This window comes from Pleurodeles waltl, chromosome 8, assembly GCF_031143425.1.
Source record: "Pleurodeles waltl isolate 20211129_DDA chromosome 8, aPleWal1.hap1.20221129, whole genome shotgun sequence".
Lineage (NCBI taxonomy): Eukaryota > Metazoa > Chordata > Amphibia > Caudata > Salamandridae > Pleurodeles > Pleurodeles waltl.
The window spans coordinates 1,380,918,364-1,380,938,533 of record NC_090447.1 but is presented as its reverse complement, the minus strand read 5'-3'; the positions used below and the strand labels follow the sequence as shown (position 1 = coordinate 1,380,938,533).

General features: G+C 40.6%; 1 protein-coding gene across 3 annotated transcripts in view; it reads right to left on the bottom strand.

The window, feature by feature from the left end:
- Nucleotides 1–20,170, bottom strand: part of FAM76B (family with sequence similarity 76 member B) — a 102,144-nt gene that overhangs the window by 75,405 nt on the left and 6,569 nt on the right. For all 3 annotated transcript variants that reach the window (XM_069202404.1, XM_069202405.1, XM_069202407.1), the window contains exons 2-6: nucleotides 18,822–18,886; nucleotides 16,987–17,041; nucleotides 14,066–14,221; nucleotides 13,339–13,541; nucleotides 2,219–2,254 (exon numbers count right to left, since the gene is read on the bottom strand). In XM_069202404.1, coding sequence (XP_069058505.1) covers nucleotides 2,219–2,254; nucleotides 13,339–13,541; nucleotides 14,066–14,221; nucleotides 16,987–17,041; nucleotides 18,822–18,886 — 515 coding nt within the window. The remainder of the gene's footprint in view (nucleotides 1–2,218; nucleotides 2,255–13,338; nucleotides 13,542–14,065; nucleotides 14,222–16,986; nucleotides 17,042–18,821; nucleotides 18,887–20,170) is intronic.

The window sequence follows — 20,170 nt, the reverse complement described above, 5'->3', positions numbered from 1 at the left end:
AAACTCCACTATGGCAGGGGTGACGACTATCAAAACTGAACAACCCGAGGGCTTTGCCAAGTTGAACAGAATTGTCATCACGGACTTGAGGGCCGTACGATAAGGGAAAAGCATGTGCACATTACAAGACTTGCAATCCAACTTTCAGTTGTCATGAACCCAATTCCATAAATATTTACAACTCTGATGCGCTCTCCAGCTAAAAGACTGACTTGATGGACGTTCCTAAACACAACCCACTTGAAGCTAAGTTGCTTGGGGAAAGGAAGTATATCTAGGATATACCACACCCTGGTATTAATGCCCCTGAACTATATGCATCCTTTAGGAAGAAATGGAACGGACAGATGGCTCCTCTTGATGACTGCAATAGGCAAAATGCACAAATTGCCCCCAGGAAGCATGCTTTAGCCTTTTGCCTTTTATTGGTCCAACTGAACAACTTGCACACCACCAACCTTACTTCCCGCCGCGTACGGTATACAGAAGAAATCCCTGATCCTGCCTGCTTGTATTGCAGCTACACAGCAATGTCCTAAGATCTCCAAGTGCTGGAGCTGGTTTGAAGGAGTTCTGCCCCGGGTTGTGGAACAGCTGATTGACCTGACACCCAAGATTGCCCTTTTGGGAATCCTGGATGGACTTATGGTACTCTGTAAGAATACAACACGGTGGGCATGGGCCTGAAGGTGGCAAAGACATTGCACATGGTTGGAAGTCCTCCGACCACCACTCCCCCCCAACCACACTCAAACTAGCAGAATGGTGCAAGGGTCTGGACTGGTTCACCAAACGAGAGGAACCTGTTTAAAGAGTCTGAGGATGCTCCCAGAAACACACTAAGATCTGGAGTAAACAGTGGGAGTATCTCCGATTGAGGTTATGTGATTTAGGTAACTGAATATGTGATGAGGGGGTGTAATCTGGATGTGCACTGCTACAATTGTAAGATGATGCTTGAACAAATTTTGTTTGTTTACTTACATAAAATAAATAATATTTATTATTAAAAAAAAAGACTAGATATCAAGTATAGATATCAAAATGTTTACTACAAAATGACACGCTTCGGACAAAGCAACAAGTTAGAACGATGCTAGTCTTCATTTTAACAATAACGAAATGCATGATATAATCAATCTTTTATCCAAAAAAGGAAGTAAGTTTCTACACTGTACAAGTCAAAGTCTTTGTCGGCCAAGAGGTTCACAAGGAACCATAAACTTCTTTGAGAAACCAATCGCGTCACAGGCCATATAACAAAAAAACTGCCACCTATAGAGGTTTCCATCCTTCCAACACACAAAATGCATTAAGCAGTTATTGTACAACTGTCATTACCAACTGAACAGAAGCTAGAGGCATAACCACAACCACACAACATAGTATTTGGGTGTTAGGATAATGTCACTACTATTTCCTTCGTCACAAGCCTGCACTACTACTAAACCGTAACTATCACTGCCTGTTTTCAGACACCTTAAAGTGTAGCTTGTTTATTTCAACTGCCTGAAATTGAAACATGTATTTAAAAAAATGGGAGAAACAATGTAACTCGGACTGCACATGCTGATTAGCACCATAATGAGTATAACAAATGAGAAATGATCTCCTAAAACGAAGACATTTCTTTAAACTACCTGGACCTATTGTAGCAAATGTCATTCACTATACGAAATACAGCGTAGTAGGAAAATACTCGACATTGGCTGTGATTTCTGTAAATGGTAACACATCCTGTCCTTAATGCGCACAGAGAACAAAAACTCCCAAGGCAAATAACAAAGCACATAAAATGAAAAGCATGGGAACGTCATCAATCATTGGAAATCCTCGCCAGGATCAAGGAAGGTTAAGTTCCAAGTCCTGTGCCTGGGGGTAGGAAAAAAGATAAGACAAAACATAATGGCAGAAGACACATTAAAAGGTCGTAGGTAGGGCTACAGAACATTGTCAGCATGATTTGCAATACTGTTCAGGGCCCATGAGTAACTTAAGAGGAGACTGTCGTTGAGAAAACCAAGAAAATGAGTGAATTCAACTAATCCAACAGCCAGCCTCAAAGGCAAAGACAATGAATTGTGTGTGTGTGGTACAATAAATCATTAATAGGAAAGCTGGGTTGCGAGCACTGCTTTGTTTTCATAGGAAGGTAGTATGTCCATTAACTTATATCACACGCTTCACGTTTGTTTATAAATTTGGTCGCTGTGTTTACCTTTGTTTCCATTCCGGTTCGGGGCTTAGGCTGCTCCTAAAAAAGAATCAGAATTTGTAACGTTAGTTTTTTTTTTTTGTGGCTACTTTGATGCTTAATAAAAATATATAGGGATATGGTACCCCCTAACATACATTAAAAGGCTGTAGCAAGTCTTCAAGCTCTTCAAAGACCATTTAGAGGAATGAGACAAAAGATTTAAAAACTGCGGCAGCATTCTATTGTTCTTTTAATGGCCTATATGATAAAAAAAATGAACATATTTCCATTAAATATTTCCTTTCTGATATATTCTTTCTGCTGTTTACTGTTCATTTTAGAAGGCAGATCAGAAGAACAAAAAGCCAATTCCCATTTCGTTTGTTTAAACTATAGCTTTAATAATTAAGATCCTGGACTTGCCAGTAAGCTTGCCTGCTGGCTCTGGCAGGCGGTATTATGGTAGCATAACTCAACTGTAATAGATTATTACAGATAAAGTGAAGCTATGTGATCTCATTATCACAAGTCACTATTACAAAGGTTGCAGTCTCCTGTGCATTACATACAAATATTGAAAGCCAGAAATAAACTTTACATCTGGGAAACACCTGCTAACAAATTAAACCTCTGAACTGCTAATTACTGTATTGTTGGGAAGTTAAATTTTGAGAGTTAGGCACTGTTCTACAAAGCAGGGTAAGAAATTATATAGGTTCGGGGTCAGCCAAGGCCTTTTGATTTTATTACAATTATATGTATAATAATAATAATATACTCACCCTAAAACAAAAGGCTGTCAGCAAGACCACTTGGTCAGTTATTGTGTCATTAAGATTTTACTCCTACCCACTAGAGCAAACAGTAAAGGCCAGTAGGTCCGCCTGCTTTTGCTACTGGCATTCTTCCCTTTCACAGGGACCACATCCACAAATAAAGTAATTTGCTTAAGTGCCAGGGACTACTATGCCAATGTGTGCTTTTTGAGACCAAATACATAAATAAGGAAATAGCTATTGCTTTTCACAATTGGTATTTAGACTGATGAAGGTCCAGCAGCTGCCCCAACAGCCTTTAAAAACCATCACAAAACGAAGCCAAAAGCCTGGATGACAACACCAACCTATTTGCGTTGTGAATGCTGGTTTTAAACTATTTTCCACCATGAGCGTTGGAACTCATTTTAGAAAAGAAAGTCACAACTACACACTATTTCTTTTCAGATCATCCCTACATGGGAGGTGTGTCAACGTTATCTCGCAGACTCACCATAACTTCTTTCAATACTAGTACCATGAGTAGAAAATGAACTGTAGTTTTTTTTTTCTAAACCAACAAACGGCTGCGAAGAGGCCCTTGCTGCATAGTTTTGAAGGCTAGATCTAGGGAACCAGAAGAGAAAATGTCCTCCGACATCACTTGATTCAGTCCCTCTTTCATGCATAAGTAAAGGCTTTTTTTTTTCTTTAAACTTAATTCCATACAGTAAACCGTAGATTATTTAATGATTTCCCCAGTGTCTTGGCTTAAACTTTAGCACACACAAAAGCCCGGCTATGCAGCAGCTCTGCTGACTAACCTTAGTTTGGAACACTGTCAGAGCATGTATACCTTCTCAGCTGAACTGATCTAATGTCATCCCATCACATTAGTGATATCAGAACTATTTTGTGCTGCATCTCATTTTCTGGTCTTTGGAAGGAGAGGAAAAGGGTTGCAAGCGTTCAGAAACAATTGCACTATGTCAAAGCCGAGGAGGCTTCTCATCTTGTAAACGTTCGGTCTCATTACCCGATTTTCTGTTCATGTGCAGGAAGTCTACAATTACCTTTTCACACTAGCAGTGTTATCTGGTGCCCAATGGCCTTTCAATGACAATCACGAAGATCTTGTTTTGCTTTGTGGATCGATAATATGGCCCACAGGCTAGTCAAATGGTATTAAGCTTAAAGATGGACATGCTGAATCCTGTAAAGTCTTGTAAAGAGAACTGCAAAGTTCATTTGCCTTTGGATTACCAAGATGGGTGGTCCACCTCTTCATGGCTGAAACTATAACAATTGCCAAGGCAAAAGTAGGACCAGGAATTAAAGCCGTAGGCCAAGATGACATCATTTGGCCATCGCCTGACGCTTTGGTTCATTTTTTATATCTGGTCAATCATCCACACATTTGATCCATTTTTACTGAAAGCTTCCGGGGAGGGGTCAGCACCCTCACAATGATACATGAAGTCCTAATGGAGCTTTCGGTTGTAGAACTGGGGTTTCATGAACTTGCACAAATTGAGATTTGCATGTCCTGGATTCAGCCCCTCTAGTTTTTCCCTGTTGAGATTAGCCCACGACTCATTCTTGCTTGCCTTAGAACATACTTTTCAGTTTTGGATGATAAACCTAATAGATGAACCAAAGGCCACATAGGTGAACCAACATTATGCTTTTCATAAGTATATTTTGCAGCTAGTGCAGATTAGGTGATCAGCCAATGTGGCAAATATGGGCCATAGTGACCATTACCCAAAAAGGATTTTGATGGAGAACAGTGTTAGGGTCTTCCTTGTGATGAACATGTTGCTTTCTCTTAGCCATGGCATTTGAAAATATGCACCTTGGAACTCACTGAAAAAAAACAGCTTTTTGAAGAGTAGCAATGACATCTTGAAAAGCTGTCATCTTTCGTGTGATATACATGTTGATTGCCTTGTGACTGGTCTGTGACTTAGAAGGTTTTCATTGAAGGTGGCTCAATTTCAGAATTGTAAAACAAGCCAGAGACTCTGCAAATTTCATAAAGAATCAGCTTACTAAGTCATCTCTAGATTAAGGTTTGTGGGAGGTCACGTTTCAGGTGCCCATTTATATGCATTACGTTCCTTAGATTGTGAAAGTTTCTTTGGATTTTCTGTCTGATTTCTAAAGAACAGGACAGCTACGAGGTAGAAATAAATTAGCTGACGAGGCCAAAACTCTGAAATCCATGGTGTCAAGGCCTCAAAACATGAAGGCTGGCATCCTCAGAAGAACAAGAAATGTTACCTCACTGACAGCTAAAACAGACAGAGCTTTATTTTTCACCACTGAGAACTTTTCATTAGCAGGAATAAAAATCTGGGAAAGCACCATAATGAGATCTTCCGAGGATATTTCACATTACACAAAAGGAAAACAAATCCATATCCAACTCTCATAATGAGTCCTTCAGAGGATCTCGCAAATCACAAAAGGAAAAAATATCCAAAATGATTGACGGAAAGGTGTAAGCGGCTCTCCATTGACTCGCAAGCAGGACCCAAAATGGGTAGCCTACTGAAGAAAGACATTACGGGGGGATTTAGACTTTGACTGAGGAAGTACACCGTTAAAAAAAAGGTGTACCCTTTCCTTCAAAGTGAAGTTTTAACCGCCTTATTTAGAGACAGACATTACTTGGGTATGTAGACGGTTGAGATTACTATAACTCCTCAGCCAACATAGAGCTCAGATGGCTCGGAGTAAGGGCAGTCAGAGGTTTGGTCATGTGTTTGCCCACCCTATTTAGAGCGGGTGAACACATGGCCAGTTTTCACTGCCTGTTACCACCAGGTGGTGGTGGTGGTAACAGGCAGTGAAAACCTCTAAATGACCCCTGTGCCATGGAAGAACTCTCCCTTTGGCAAAGTGGGTCACTGTTCACAGTCTCTCCCCACCCCCTTCCCCTCCCCCCCAGATAGAAAATCCAAGTTTGTGATTTGCATTGTGAATTTAAACAAAAAATTGGAAGTGAGACTGCGGCTCAATCATGGATAGGTCAGACAAACTTTTCAATGCATTTACAGCAACTACTGTGGCTTTGGTTTCTGTAAATGTAAGATGTGTCCGCTGGATGATGGATGTCTCGTAATTTAACAGGTGGAGTACCCACTCCACGGCGGGAATAAAATATTCTGCCATGACGATGGTAGCAAATCCCTCTGCCAAACTCACAATCAGGCTGTATGTGAGACTAACAGTTTTGAAAAAGAAATCCCAGCCAAACGCAAGGAAGAGTTAAAGTGGGTAAATCTAAGAATGATTCAATGCGGTAGAAGTACAAATTTAAACAGTTCAACCTTTGAATGCCACTGCTGTTATTAGTCACCATTAAGACTGAGGGGGTCATTCTGGGTTTGGCGGGCGGCCGCCAAGCTCAACCCCACCACCTGACTGCTGGTGCCGTCAGGACTCCACTGGCCCCATTACGACTTCACCGCAGGGGCGGCGGGCGGAAAGCAACCTGGCAGTGTCGGCGGTTTGACCGCAGCATTTCAGCCACAGTCAGGATGTGGCTGATCAGGCCACCACTACCGCAGTGGTCCGATGGCCACCCCCGAGCCTGACGGTCTCAAGACCGCCAGACTTGGAATGACCCCCTAAGTCAGAAAAAAGTAATCAGACTACCTTAATTTCAATAGTTTTTAATGAGAAAAATCAACAGTATATTTTAATTTAAATCACCCAACCATTTTACTCTGCATTTATCTCATAAGTGCAGTGCCTGCCTTCTCATTGCTTCCAACTCATTCAGCAGATTCATATCAACTGTTTTCTTGTCTCACTTCAAGATTTATCCCAAAAAAGCTGAAGGATCAACAGAGGAAGGTGGTGCTATTTATTTAATAGTGAACACTCATTAAAAACCTATTTATATATGTTTAACCCACTCAGTTTGAAAATATAGTGCTACATAAAGCTCTTTGGACTGAAGTAACCAAAGCTCATCAGCACCTGTGTATAATCTACAAGAGTTTCATTAGCTGAACAGAAATTGTTGGCATGACCTATATATAGCTTGCCACAGCAACAGTTGCCACCAAAATAACTGAACAAACTATGCCAAATTAAAGGCAGAATCTTGAGCAAATAAAGAATGGTGCACGCAATTTAGCACAGACCCGGTTTCTAAATTAGATTACATGCGTGACGGCTGTGTTAAACCCAGAGCTGAATACCTTGAATTAACCACTTTAGCACCTCACATGAGTAAATATTCATATCTTTGTCAGGCTTTGTGTATATATTTTTTACAGCATAGGCAACAGTAAAGACAGTAGATTATCATAGGAAAACTGTTTTGGTCGGCAAACTGGTCTTGTTTAAAGTCTTCACATGCTGTTTTTCAAAAGTATTTATGCTCCTTGGAATTTATTGACAGTTTTTTGTTTTTTTTTTACTTCTGTAGACTGGTTGTCAATAGATAAGGAACAGAATTGGGATGCTAAGATTACAAGTAAAGGGACCCAACAGCTGTGCTTCCCATTTGAAATTCCATAGGAAAATCTGAGCGAGGGAACAGCAAAAATTACTCAACAGATTCACAAACGTTTTGGTAGGAAAGCAGAACTCAGTCAATCTTAAAATCCTACTGTGGCTTGACGTAAATAAGTAAATTACTTCTTGAAATAGTATCACAAAAATAAAAAAAGTGCAGTAGTTTAACAGCTGGTTTTTCAAACCAGGTCTAGGACTAGAAAAAAATAAATCCCTTCACCTTTGCAAGTTTTGAGAACTGTGTGTTTTTAAAAGCACTGCGTTCTTATTCCATCTTTGAATGACCAAACATTTAGGATACATTTGCCATTACAAGGCTGGAGAGCCAGCTGTATCTGCCTAGTTCTTGAACAACGAGTAAGCATGCTCCAGCGGGTGCAGGAGAAAGGGCAATCTGGAACAGATCTTGATAAGCTTAACCAATAACATATCAAGTACTATGGAAACATACCCAGGTCATTGACATGTTCAGACACAGCAATTGTGAGGCTAGTGACCCCCACAGTAGATCTGTAAAAACTCAACCAGTTGAGTTAACCCACAAAATTTCAGAATCAATCTTCGAACAATGCAGCTATGTGATTAGGGTCTGAGTGGGGACAGTCTCTACTCATTTTAAAGCAGGATTTCTTACAAATGTGTCTAGCTGAATTTACATTTTAAAGTGATGTCTTGACGTATCAATTCTGTGGATTTTAAATATTTTTGTATTGTATGGCTTATATTTCCTAGATGAAACAATAAATTACAATTACTAAAAAATAAAGCCCTTCTTAAATTACTTCTACTCCCATTCTAACTAACAACCAAGATTTCAGCCTTTCTTCATGATGTCCAACTGCTCACTACTGTGTGCTGTAATTAGCCCAACTGTCTTGCTACAGATAAGTGTTCCTTGCTCTTTCCCACCAACACTATGAATTTCACTAGAACCATAATATCCAAATACGCATGGTGATAAAGGACTTAAAAAGCTCTTTTTCGGCCAATTATTGGATGGTAGTAAGGTTATGCTTTGGATAATCACCCATCTTTTGCATCTTTTGGTAGCAAATCTTTAGCCAGCGAACAGGTTTATTTGCTCCTTGCCTTACATCTTTTACTGTTCTACTCCAACAGCCTTTCATCTGTTCTCACATCACCCTCTCAAGTGGACATATACCAATGAATTTCCTCACTACTGTGAATAAATCCCTATGTATTACCATAGCTTTTAGAAATTGGGTCTCTAGTTGGCAGAGGTATACACCCATGTCCAAGTAGAGACCACAATCCTAGTCGGGGTAAGTCACAACACAACCCAAATTATCCTGTACTCACTCTTTGGTGGCTTGGCACAGAGCAGGTAGGCAGTTTTAACTTAAAAGGAAATGTATAAAGTATTTGTGCAATAACTCATACAGTAACTGTAAAAACACCACATAAATACACCACACAGGTTTAGAAACCTAGATATTTATCTGAATAAAATATAGTAAAAATTTCGAAAATCTAATGCACACAAGCGAAGTTATGACTTTTTAAAGATTAAATCCCACTAAAGTGCTTAGAAACACAATAGCTTCAACTGGGGCTATCACGGCGTTGCTGACGGAGCTGTTCCCAATAGTTCAATGCCACAGGTGCCAGTCGGAGTTGCATTGACTGCCAGACACAGTACCTTAAAAACGAAAAAAACTGACAACACAGAGTTGTAGAGGTGGTTACTGGAGTTGGTGTGGCGTCAGACCCTTACACCGTCCGGGGAAAGTGAGGCATCGGTCCTGTCCAGTTGCAGTTGCAAGCTGGTATGATGTCAGTGGCAAGGTGCCAGTCCCTTGTGACCCGGCGGGGCTGATGGATCCAGTTGGTCAAGGCGTGATGTGTGGACTTCAGTGTCGCGATCACACTGCAGGATGGCAGACTTGAATTGTGGGTCACGGTCATTACGTGCAGAGAGGACCACAGAGCCGGAGTAGTTCAGCATCGGAGCCGCTGAAGTCGGTGAACTAGCTAGTAGATGAAGTCTGTTGACCCTGAGACTTCAGAACAGGAGGAAAGCTCAATCCAAGCCCTTGGAGAGCACTTTTAGGGAAGGCAGAGTCCTTCCAGCAGAGTAGGAGGCCAGGAGGCAGCAGGGCAACAAGCAGGGTAGCAGTCCTTCTCAGCAAAGCAGTCCAAATGAGTCCTTTGGGCAGCCAGGCAGTTCCCTTGACAGAGTTCAGGTGTAGATCCAGAAGTGTCCGATTTGGTGGGGTCAGAGAACCAAAATAAATTATATATATATATATATATATATATATATATATATATATATATATATATATATATACACATACATACATACACACACACACACACACACAAAAATGTCTTTGAAGTGGGGGAAACTTCAAAGAGTGGTTTTGAAGTGCACAAGTTCCCCTTTCAGCCCAGTCCGGTCTGCCTTGATCCCTTTGAGGGGTTATCATTCCTATGTATGAGGGCAGGCCAATGGCCTTTGAAGTGCAAAAGAGACCCTCCACCCTTCCTGCCCAGGGAGACCCATTCAGCATGCAGATTAATGCAGATGCGACTGAGTGTCCTGTGTTTATGGTTGTCTGGGTGGAAGACACAGGGGGGGAACTATCAACCAGCACAAAACAGATGTGGATTGGAGACAGGCTGTAAGGCACAGATGGCAGTAAGTGCAGAGAAATGCCCACTTTCTAAAAATGGCATTTCTAAAATAAAAATAATAAATACAACTTCACTGGTAAGCAGGATTTTTTATTACCATTCTTGCAAAACTAAACATTACAGCACTACTCTTTCCATATCAGAATCTACCACTTATAAGTATATGAGGGCAGTTCTAATGCTAGTCTATGAGAGGAGCAGGCCTCACAGTAGTGGAAAACAAATTTGTGGGTTTTTCACTATCAGGACAAAAAGGTGAGTTTAAGGCTTAACAGGTAGTTTTAAATGCCAAGTCAAAATGGCAGTGAAATTGCACACACAGGCCTAGAAATGGAAGACCTGGGGGGCTACTTATGTGGGTGGCACAATCAGTGCTGCAGGCCCACTAATTGCATGGTGTGTCCCTTCAGAGAAGGCCATTTTCCAACAATAGCCATCATACCACAGTAGTCTGCTATGGAATTAACTGTCTTGTTACCCATTTGTCCAGTTAATCCCAACCTGTTAGTCACCCAAACATACACAGTGGTCCATGTATCAAATCTAGTATTTTCATTCTAACGGGCGGTTCCAGTGGCTGTTCACCTCTCATTTCCAGTGCCTATGCCTCAAAAACCACAAGCCTCAGCCCCTCCAACTAAGTCCTGAGTAGTGTACAAATACAAAGAATGCAGCAAATGCTCTAAAACTACCACACAAAGGGGAGAGTACATGCTAAACCCAGGCCTTTTCCTTAATCAGGTAGCATTGACACTATATATTCTAGATTTTTTTCCTGACCATCTGATCAAGATTAACTGTCCTCAGAACTCCGCCAACTATTACCTTTTCTTCCATATCATTTTCTTTCATACATCTGACTGGATCGCGTTTCATACTCTCAGTTCTTATTCTATCCCCAGCACTTGTTTGACCATGTGAAACAGGGTTATTTGGCTTGGGTGAAACTACTGTGCCAACTTGAAAACTTGGTGTATTTTTTCTATCTAATCTCAGCCATTTTCCTACAACCAGAGATCTACTTTGTCAGTCAATTACTTTGACTAATGGGGTTGGCATCCAATTGTGAGGTTGCAGCCCCATTAGTCTATTTTTAATACTTAACAGGTCTATCTGCTTTTTGGACTCTGCCTGTATTATCCAGGAACATGTCCGCTCAAGTGACCTTATTAATCAGATCCTTATTTCGATACCCATGCTGTTCACCTGCTTAGAAAATGCCTTAACTGTCTAGAATAGCAAAGAGGTGCCCACACTAGTGCAAAAGTACCCAATTTCATCACACACGAAATGAAATCAGAGCAACAGTAGAAACCGTATGGGTAATTAAATATACCCAAACTTCACCAAAGCCAACATAAGTCGTCACTGGTATCGAAACTTAAATATAAAAAAATATAAAAAAAATAAAAGTACAATTTTGATTTTTTAACTGACCCCTGTAATGCACAGAAATAGAAGGGGAAAAAAACAATGGCTTTGCGAAATTTCCAGATTCAAGAATGGCATGAGAGAAACAAAAACAGCAATGTAACATTTAAGTCATAGGTACAAAACCAACATCTCACTTTAATAACTGAAAATACATGTTCAAAAAACCTCCAAATGGTGAAATGTTATCATATTAAACCAGTACCCTAGCCCACCGGTGCTTTTAGAGAACAATCCACAGCCAGCACAAAACAAGCCACAGGGTGTTTGCTTCACAAGGGTCCTCTTATTATGAGGCTGTCTCTTACACTCTTGTCTTTAATGTCACTACTATGAAGCACATCACAGTACATGTTAAATACAGAGATGTGGTTGTGACAACAACAGATGTCACACATTATTCAAGTAGCCAGACTAGAATGTGTACAGAAAGAAAACCTGTTCACAGACTGGTGCTAGCACAGTACATGCCCCTGCTACCTGCAAGGGAAAGATGGTGTTATTCCAAAGAAAAAAAGCCACAATATCATAAAACAATATACTAAAGCACTCCAAACATTTGTACAAATGTTTGAGGATGAATAACCAGAAACATCAGTTCAAAGCTTCACGGTCATGTGGTGTATTTTTGTGACCTTTATTGTGTTTGTAATCTTCCAACTAAGTTCATAATCATCAGCCGACATGTGTTTAATCCCCAATGGGACTTTTTCAAGGCGTGTGATTACAAAGTGTATTCCTTAATAATACATGAAGTAGGACAATACAGGGGCCGGAGCTCGAGTTTATTATAGGTGATCTCTCCTATGGCCTAATCAACTGTTAAATTCTTCCTAATAACAAAATTTAGCTGTCCTCATTCGTTTGTCCACAATATTTGTGGGCCCACCTTTCATTTTGCAAAGGACATGGCTTATCATGGCTCTCTACGTCGGAATAGCTCATAACTTAACTACACCACTTCACTGTGAGCTTCAAAATATTGACTACATTTGTTAATAGGAAGAATTTAACAGTGGTCTTGAAAAAGTTCCTTCGAGGACGAAACACGCCACTGTTTATGCAAACTGTTTGAGTGCTCTAGTACATAATTTTAACATCACCAAATACATATAGATAGGGGAAGGAATAAATATGGTAAATGCATTTAAGGAATGAGTTCCAATATGAAATGAGAAAATATGTGTCCGGTAGGAAGTAAAATATTAGTCTTGTCGAGCAAAAAAAAAAAAAATCCCTCACTCTTTACTATTAACAAAGTTATTGAAAATGGGCAGCTCAGCCTGCAGTCACAGCATCTCCTTACTGGGAGAGCAATAATTGGTCTAATTGTGTTTAAATCAGTAAAATTCATCTGATCTAGGAAAAATAGATTCAGGTTGCTCAATAAAGATGCCTTTAACACCAGGTGTTCTTGGTGGGTGGTAGCGACCATTGGGACACTGCCATCAGATAACCGGTTTAATGAAGTTGTTTGCGATACAAGACCTGGTGTGTCATGGCCAAGGAGGTCATTAATTTGTAACAAAACGTTACTACCACACACAAAGACCACAACCAAAATAAATCACTTGATATATATAAATGCAGTAACATATATTTACCAGGCAATACCTTGTTTGTATTACTGTTTAACCCATCCCCGCATTCAGTGAGGAATATACAAGCAAGGAAAGGAAAACATCAGAATGCATAAATCCACATTCCCTTTTGATATTTTATGTGGACACTCACAAGACAAACACAACAAAATAGTGTACTTACTTGTGGTGGTGGCTGCCGCTGTGTCGGTGGTGGTGGTGATGGTGGTGATGGTGATGTTTGTGATGGGGCGGATCTTTTTCAGGTAGCGAAGAGGCAGTTGAATTTGAATGGGCAGAACCTAAGCTCTTACGTTGATCTTTAGTCTTCTGAAGAACTCGTTTGTAAGACAGCGTACAAAGCCAACATAATAACTTTCCATCAACCTTTTCAAGAGAGAATACAGAAATAAGTTACACGCACAAAAAACAAGGGTAAAAAGGACAGGGTCCTTCATGTCATTTAAAATCTACTGTTGAAATGTAGCCACTAATTGACTTTGCTCTCTGCTGAATGTTAAAGAAAGAAAAGCAACAACTGAAAATAATCGGTGCCCCTCAACAATGACTCCACATAAGAAACAGGGGCAAAAGCAGCTCCCTTCTGGGATGCTGTACTCTCAAGACCCTGTAAATATACACCTACAATGTAAACAACAAACCCCCGCATATGCAGGTTACTCATGAATGTTTAGGCTGACCAAGCATGTGGGAGGTTGTAAAACGCCTTTTTATTAGTACTATCAAAGCAGTATATTTATATAAATTGCTTTTCTACATGACAATATGCTAAGAATTAGTTTAACTATTTATATGGTGCACAATGAAGCCATCTTTGGCATTTGTTCAGTAAATTCAAATTCTGAAAAAGTACAAACTGTCCATGCAAGCTACAAACAAAAGTAACTTACCTTCCTTCTACCCTCCTCTTTGCGATCAAAGGCGCACTGTTGCTTGCACTGCTCACAAGTCTGAGGGGGACCATATTTTTTCTCTGAATTGGTGCAACGCTGGCACTTGGTGCCAATAAAGGCTGCTATTATGTTACAATACTGACATGGCTTGGGCTGGAAAATATAAATAAAAAGAACAATTTAGCATAGTACCACCAGATTGAAAAAGGATACAGCTTTGCAAAATTAGCTTTTATACATTGGATCAATGTCATTACACAGCCCAAGTGTGTTAGAAAAGTGCAATTTGTCATGTAACTGCAAACAATGAAAGAATGAAAGGATCACAGGTCAACTGCTACAAAGATTACACTAAAGAAGAGGGCTTAAGATTCCAACTGTGGCCATCTTTTGCATTAGAACGATTTACATTTCCACAGGAAAACATGGTCAGAATGCCTCAAAGGGAGTAAAAACTGAATGCCATTTCTTTGTGGCCACTTTTTTATAGTGTTGGAAACGCAAAAAACATATTTGCGTAGGGAAGGTGTAAAATGAGAGATCCTTTCACCAAATGCTTAAGACCATTAAGTGTGAGAACAGGGAGATGAACACTCATTACATAAAAATACCATCTGTCTGAGAGGACAGCATTTTCTCCATGTAATCCTTCAGCATTTTTCTGAACGGAAAAAGAGCAAGTGTTTAACCAAACAGAAAAGGTTTGGTCGACCACAGAAGAGCTGTGTGGCGTGTACACAAGGGGGGAAGGCAGGTCAATAACTGGGGTGGTCCCTCCATCCCATTATTTTGTAGCGGTCATGGGCTACCTGTCCAGGCTTGTATATTCTATTGCCATATATGATATGATTTTTCTGCCACAGTACTTAGATAAAACAATAAAGTTGATTGGTACATACACTAACACAGAGAATAAAGTTATCATTCAGCAATAACTTATGATGCGACACGTAGGACATAGCCGTGTTCATTTTGTACAACTAGGATCCCAAAGTTTCACACTGAGCTGCATCCCTTTGGACAGAAATGTAGGTCCAGAACGCAGTCTGTTTCAAAGTCTAGCTAAAAAATAAAAAAATAAACACTATCCATGGTTCAAATATTTTCTGGAATTTGTGGGGGCACAGGTCTTCCTGCATTTGCCCCTAGATGTAAGCAGTCATGTGTGTTTTCTACTAGTCTTACATATGGACATATGGCTCCCTTAGTCAGTCTTTCTGTTAGGACTATTTTCTAGGGGATTAGCTTCAGGTATTTCCCTCCAGTCAACAGAGGGAATTGCCATAGTGGTGTTCTTGGGTCGGGGACAGTCACCTTTGTCCTGCATTTGGGCAAACATTTACCAAAGGTTGAGAGGCCCAGTAACATTGTTGAATGTCTACATTCTAGATAGTCCTACAGTAAGGCTAACAATATTGGGAAGGATCAACCTTTTCATAATAGGGACCTCAATAACCCTTCCAGTATCTTAACAAAAGAATTCAGGCGCCACATATAGGGTATTTGTAGAACATATAGGAACTTGGGCAGAGATCACTTTGAAGATGGCTGCTCTTCCCATAAGGTAGAACTGTAGTTTTCACCACTGTTTAGCATCTTCCTGAAACTGTCAATTCTACGCTTAGGTTAGTCAGGTCATGCCTCAGTTACCTCTAAACTGAAATGCCTGAATCCATCTCTTTTTAGCTCAGTCGGTGCTTTAGCCACCAGAGAGGAGTTCCGGAAGTAGGGAGAAGAGCTTCCCGGAACTTACTGATTACCAAGGAAAGCTGTGAGAAAGGAGAACTGTGCCTTTAGGTGCAACTGCAGAGAAGCACAGACTCTGGTAATGCTCACCATGGTGCTTTCGATTTCACTCCCCAAGCTGCCGGTTTGCAAGGTGCTAGAGGTGGCTACCTTATTTGCAGACCCTTTAATGTGCAAGCCCTTTCTAGACCATAGAAGGTCAGACAAGATCAACTGAAGTGTCTAAATATGAAATGGCAGGATTATCTACATACGTAGATAAACCTGTCCCAAAGTCCAGAGAAAGTGGGGTGGCGCAACAAAAACAAGATTTTTACTTACCCCCAGTTACCATGATTTTGCCATATCAATGGAGGAGACATGTGGATGATGGAGCATGTGTGATCTGGTCGGGTGTCCATGAGCGGTTATACAGTCTCAGTGAGACTGACATACTGTGTACTATAGATTAATTACTAAGCATTAATTTTTGAAGCAAGAACTTTAACAGATACAGGAACAGTGATCTTTCAGCAGAGCAACAAACTTGAAATTTTGTCAGATGGAGAAATTCCAAACACTACTTCTTTAAATCAACAGTTCCTTAGTGCAAGAGCCACGGGGACCCAGCACTTGCAGCTATAGAATGCTCAGTGATTGCTTAGCATAATGCCCTATATAATAGAGTGACTACAAAAAACTGGCAACATCTACAGTGGCACAGGCCAATGAGTCAATGCCATGGACTGCGTTAAGGAAGAGAGGCTCCTGCCTAAAAACACAAGGAGATTTCAAACATGGTGTGGTGCAGTGTTCAGCGACTGGATGCCAGACTGCTTGACAACTTACAATGAGGTGCCCAGCTAAGAGTTCTGGAGTTCCCTGTGGACATCAGTTGTTTTGCCTCGCATTAAGAAATGAAGGAGGTGATCTGAATGTTGATGGACCATGGTGAGACATCTGGGAGCACCAGGAAAACCAGGTATAGATACCCCACAAAATGGCAGGAAGAGGTATGAAGGACTGTGTAACAGAGGTTCTGAAAATCATCAGATCAGAGGGCATGTATACTAAGAGGATCCTATTCATGTTCTTGCCTGTACCCTGGTGTGCTGGCATCGGGGGTGGGAGATTAAAAAAAAAAAAAAAAAACCACACACATTTTACATACCAAAAGAATAGTAGAAACTCACCGTGCCAAACTGCTTTACGTTTTGTGCACACTTTTTGCATATTGTGTTTGTTTTGCTAGGAGGTAAAAGAAAAAATATGATTAGCCAGTCAAACTATACGATTAGCACATCAATAAAAACAAACCTTGGCAAAAAAACAATTTGTCTGGCCTTGGCAGGCTGGTTTGATAAATTTATTTTTTATTGAAAAATGGTGCCACAACAAAAAATAAACAAGACACATGGCCATCATATGCTTGCGTTCAAAATTTGAAATACATAAGAAGTCACTGATGTGGCTGTATTATGAAGTTTTTTTAATATAAAAATATTTCAGTTATGCCATGCTTTTATTGTTATTTGTGAGGAAGACAAGAAGATAACAAGCTAACCAAGCAGTCAAATCACAGGTAGCTACAATCTCATATAAACACTTTGGAAAGTTAAAAATTCAATTCAATATAAAAAAAAGACTAAAAGGAAAAAGCAAACTCGATCAAAGCTATGGTGATATGGGTCTTGTGAATCATTTGATCAGGAGTGGATAATGGAACAAGAAGATTTGACCTAAGTGACTGTGAAGGACTTTAAAATGTAGGCGTGTTTGTTCCTGGTGTATCTCCCTTGTCATGCAAGTCACATTGATCACTTAAGAGAAAGGAACTATTGTGGGTTAGGTACAGGCTATGTGCACTCCTTTAAAGTGAAAAGAGCCAACGGGTAAAGTGGGCTGACCTACTGCCCCATTCTGTATGCTGCGGTGGACGCAAGCAACATCTGAACAACAGTTTTTAAAAGACGAACAAATGAAGCATGCTAACCAAAAACCCCTCTGTATTAAATATGACATTTTTGAAAAGTAACAGTCTGGTGAGACGGCTAAAGTGGTCTCATTGGGTGAGAAATAAAAAAAATGGCATTCACACCACCTCCGGCTTGCTTGAAATGGAAACTAGCCAGGTAGACTAGTCCAATTTACTTTAAAATCAAGGAACTGAACTTGTGCACACTTGTCCTACAAGGAAAAATAGTACCTTGCAACTGACGAAATGGTAAGATACATCAAGAAACAGTCAGAAATGCCCCTTGCTGTCTTCAAAAAGAAAGGGGATTTTCCAGTGCTCTAATCACAGCTTTGTTGCTTCACTCTGAAGGTATCATTTAGCTAACAGAGGCAGAGGCAAGCAATCTAGAAAGTAAGCCACAGGAAAGTGGCTCCAATATGGTTAACTTCAGTTACTAGTGAGGTAGGCCAATCCTAATAAGTACCTTATGATATATAAGGACAGTAAAATAATCCGTTTTCAAGCAGTAGCTCAAAAGTGCAACAGGTTAGTAATGGTTGCACCGTTATGTGGATGTGACTGTTAAGAAGGTAACAGCTCAAGTAAGGCCTTCATAGGAAAGAGACCACTCCATAATAAAATTCTTTAACATGAATAGTGTACTCTGATTTCTACACACAGATATCGCATGAATTAAGCATATGTGCACCTCTCACAGACTCAAACTCCCCATCAGAATCATACACACATTATTATATATATATATATGTATATATACACACACACACACACTAAATGACTAATGCCTGCTTTCCTTACATGCGAGACAGATCACTGTACAAGTGTATGCACTGACAGACAAGTCAAGTTCCGCATTTCTGTATCACGCATTTCCAAATACTGTAGTACAATCATTTAGTTTTGGAGAGATAAATATTTAAAATGCCTCGAGAAATGGGAAGCTCTAGAAAAGATTTGAGCTTTGTGACAGTAAACATCAATGTACCATGGAAATCTGTGCACCCGAGGGGGAACTTAAGTCTAGTGATGCTTCCTATCAGGAAGCCTTACCTCTCCTGCTGAAACTCTGATCTGCAGTATGTACACTTCACCATAGGATGCGCTATACGGCATTCCTGAGTAAAATAAAAAGAAGAAAACATCAGTACTCGTTCTTGGTTTATTTGCACTGATGGCATCCTTACAGGAAACACCTTAAAATAGTAACTGTTCAGTACATAAGCATTCATCTGCTGGTGGTTACACAAACTAATCAGGAGAGGAGAATTAAACACTTGAGTGTTGGCGGATAATGAATATTTAGCCCAATAATGTCTTACAGACTGCTTCACTGACTGATGAATGGTTCAGCGAAATTCATCACTTGGGGGGGAGGCAATGGCGCCTTACTAAAGAACTGTAGAGATTGGTGGTGTAAGCATGCAAATGCAGGCCAGTAAGGAAGCACGAGGGAGCACAAGCAGACTGTAGTGGCTGGGGAGGCTGGAAAGTTAAAGACTATCAGGCAGGGTAGTGAATTCCAGTCTACCAGGGTTTAAGGAATCAAATGATCGCTTGTTTTTGGCAGACAGCCATCCTAACTTCATAGCAGTACAGCGAGGAGGATCATATGGAGAAAGTTAAAAGACTGGTGGATGAGGTCATTAACTTTGCCAAGGTAAAATGAAAGCATGCTGCAGAAAGCATTCCTTTATTTACCTTGCAGTATTCTACTAAGTTAATCTAAATACCACCATCAAGGGATAGAATACAAGTAATAGGACAGGAAATCATGTAGATTGAACAAATACAAGCAAGCATAAGTAATAAGCACTGGCAGAGCCAACAGGTCTCATCCATGTAAGAGCTATTGACTTTGGAAATATGTTTTATCCATGTTGATCACCAGTGCGGCTGCTGTTCAGCATGGTTAAAGGTTAGTGACAGAGGACAGTGATGTGGAGTGTCAAGGAGAGGAATGGCAAAAGGGGAGTGTTGTAGAGTGGATTGGCAGAGTGCTGTAGAGCAGTGTGGTATAGTGTGGAGTGGGATTCACTGGAGTGGTATAGAGCAGGGTGGACTGGTTTAGAGTGCACTGGCGTAGAGTGCTGCAGAATATAGTGGTGTGGAGTGCAGTGGCATTGAATGCCGTGTCGTAGATTAGAGTGGTGCATAGTAGTGTGCAGAGTAGAGTGGCACAGAGTGCAGTCGAGTGAGTCTACAGTAGCGTAGAGTGCAGAGCAGAGCCAAGTGGCAGAGTGCAGTGGCACTGAGTGGTGCAGAGTAGAGTATAGTGCCAGAGTGCAGTGGCATAGAATGGAGTAGTGCAGAGTAGAGTGACAGAGTGCAGTGTTGCAGAGTAGAGTGTAAGATTGCAGTGGCGTAGAGAGCAGTGGCATGGAGTATAGTGACGCAGAGTA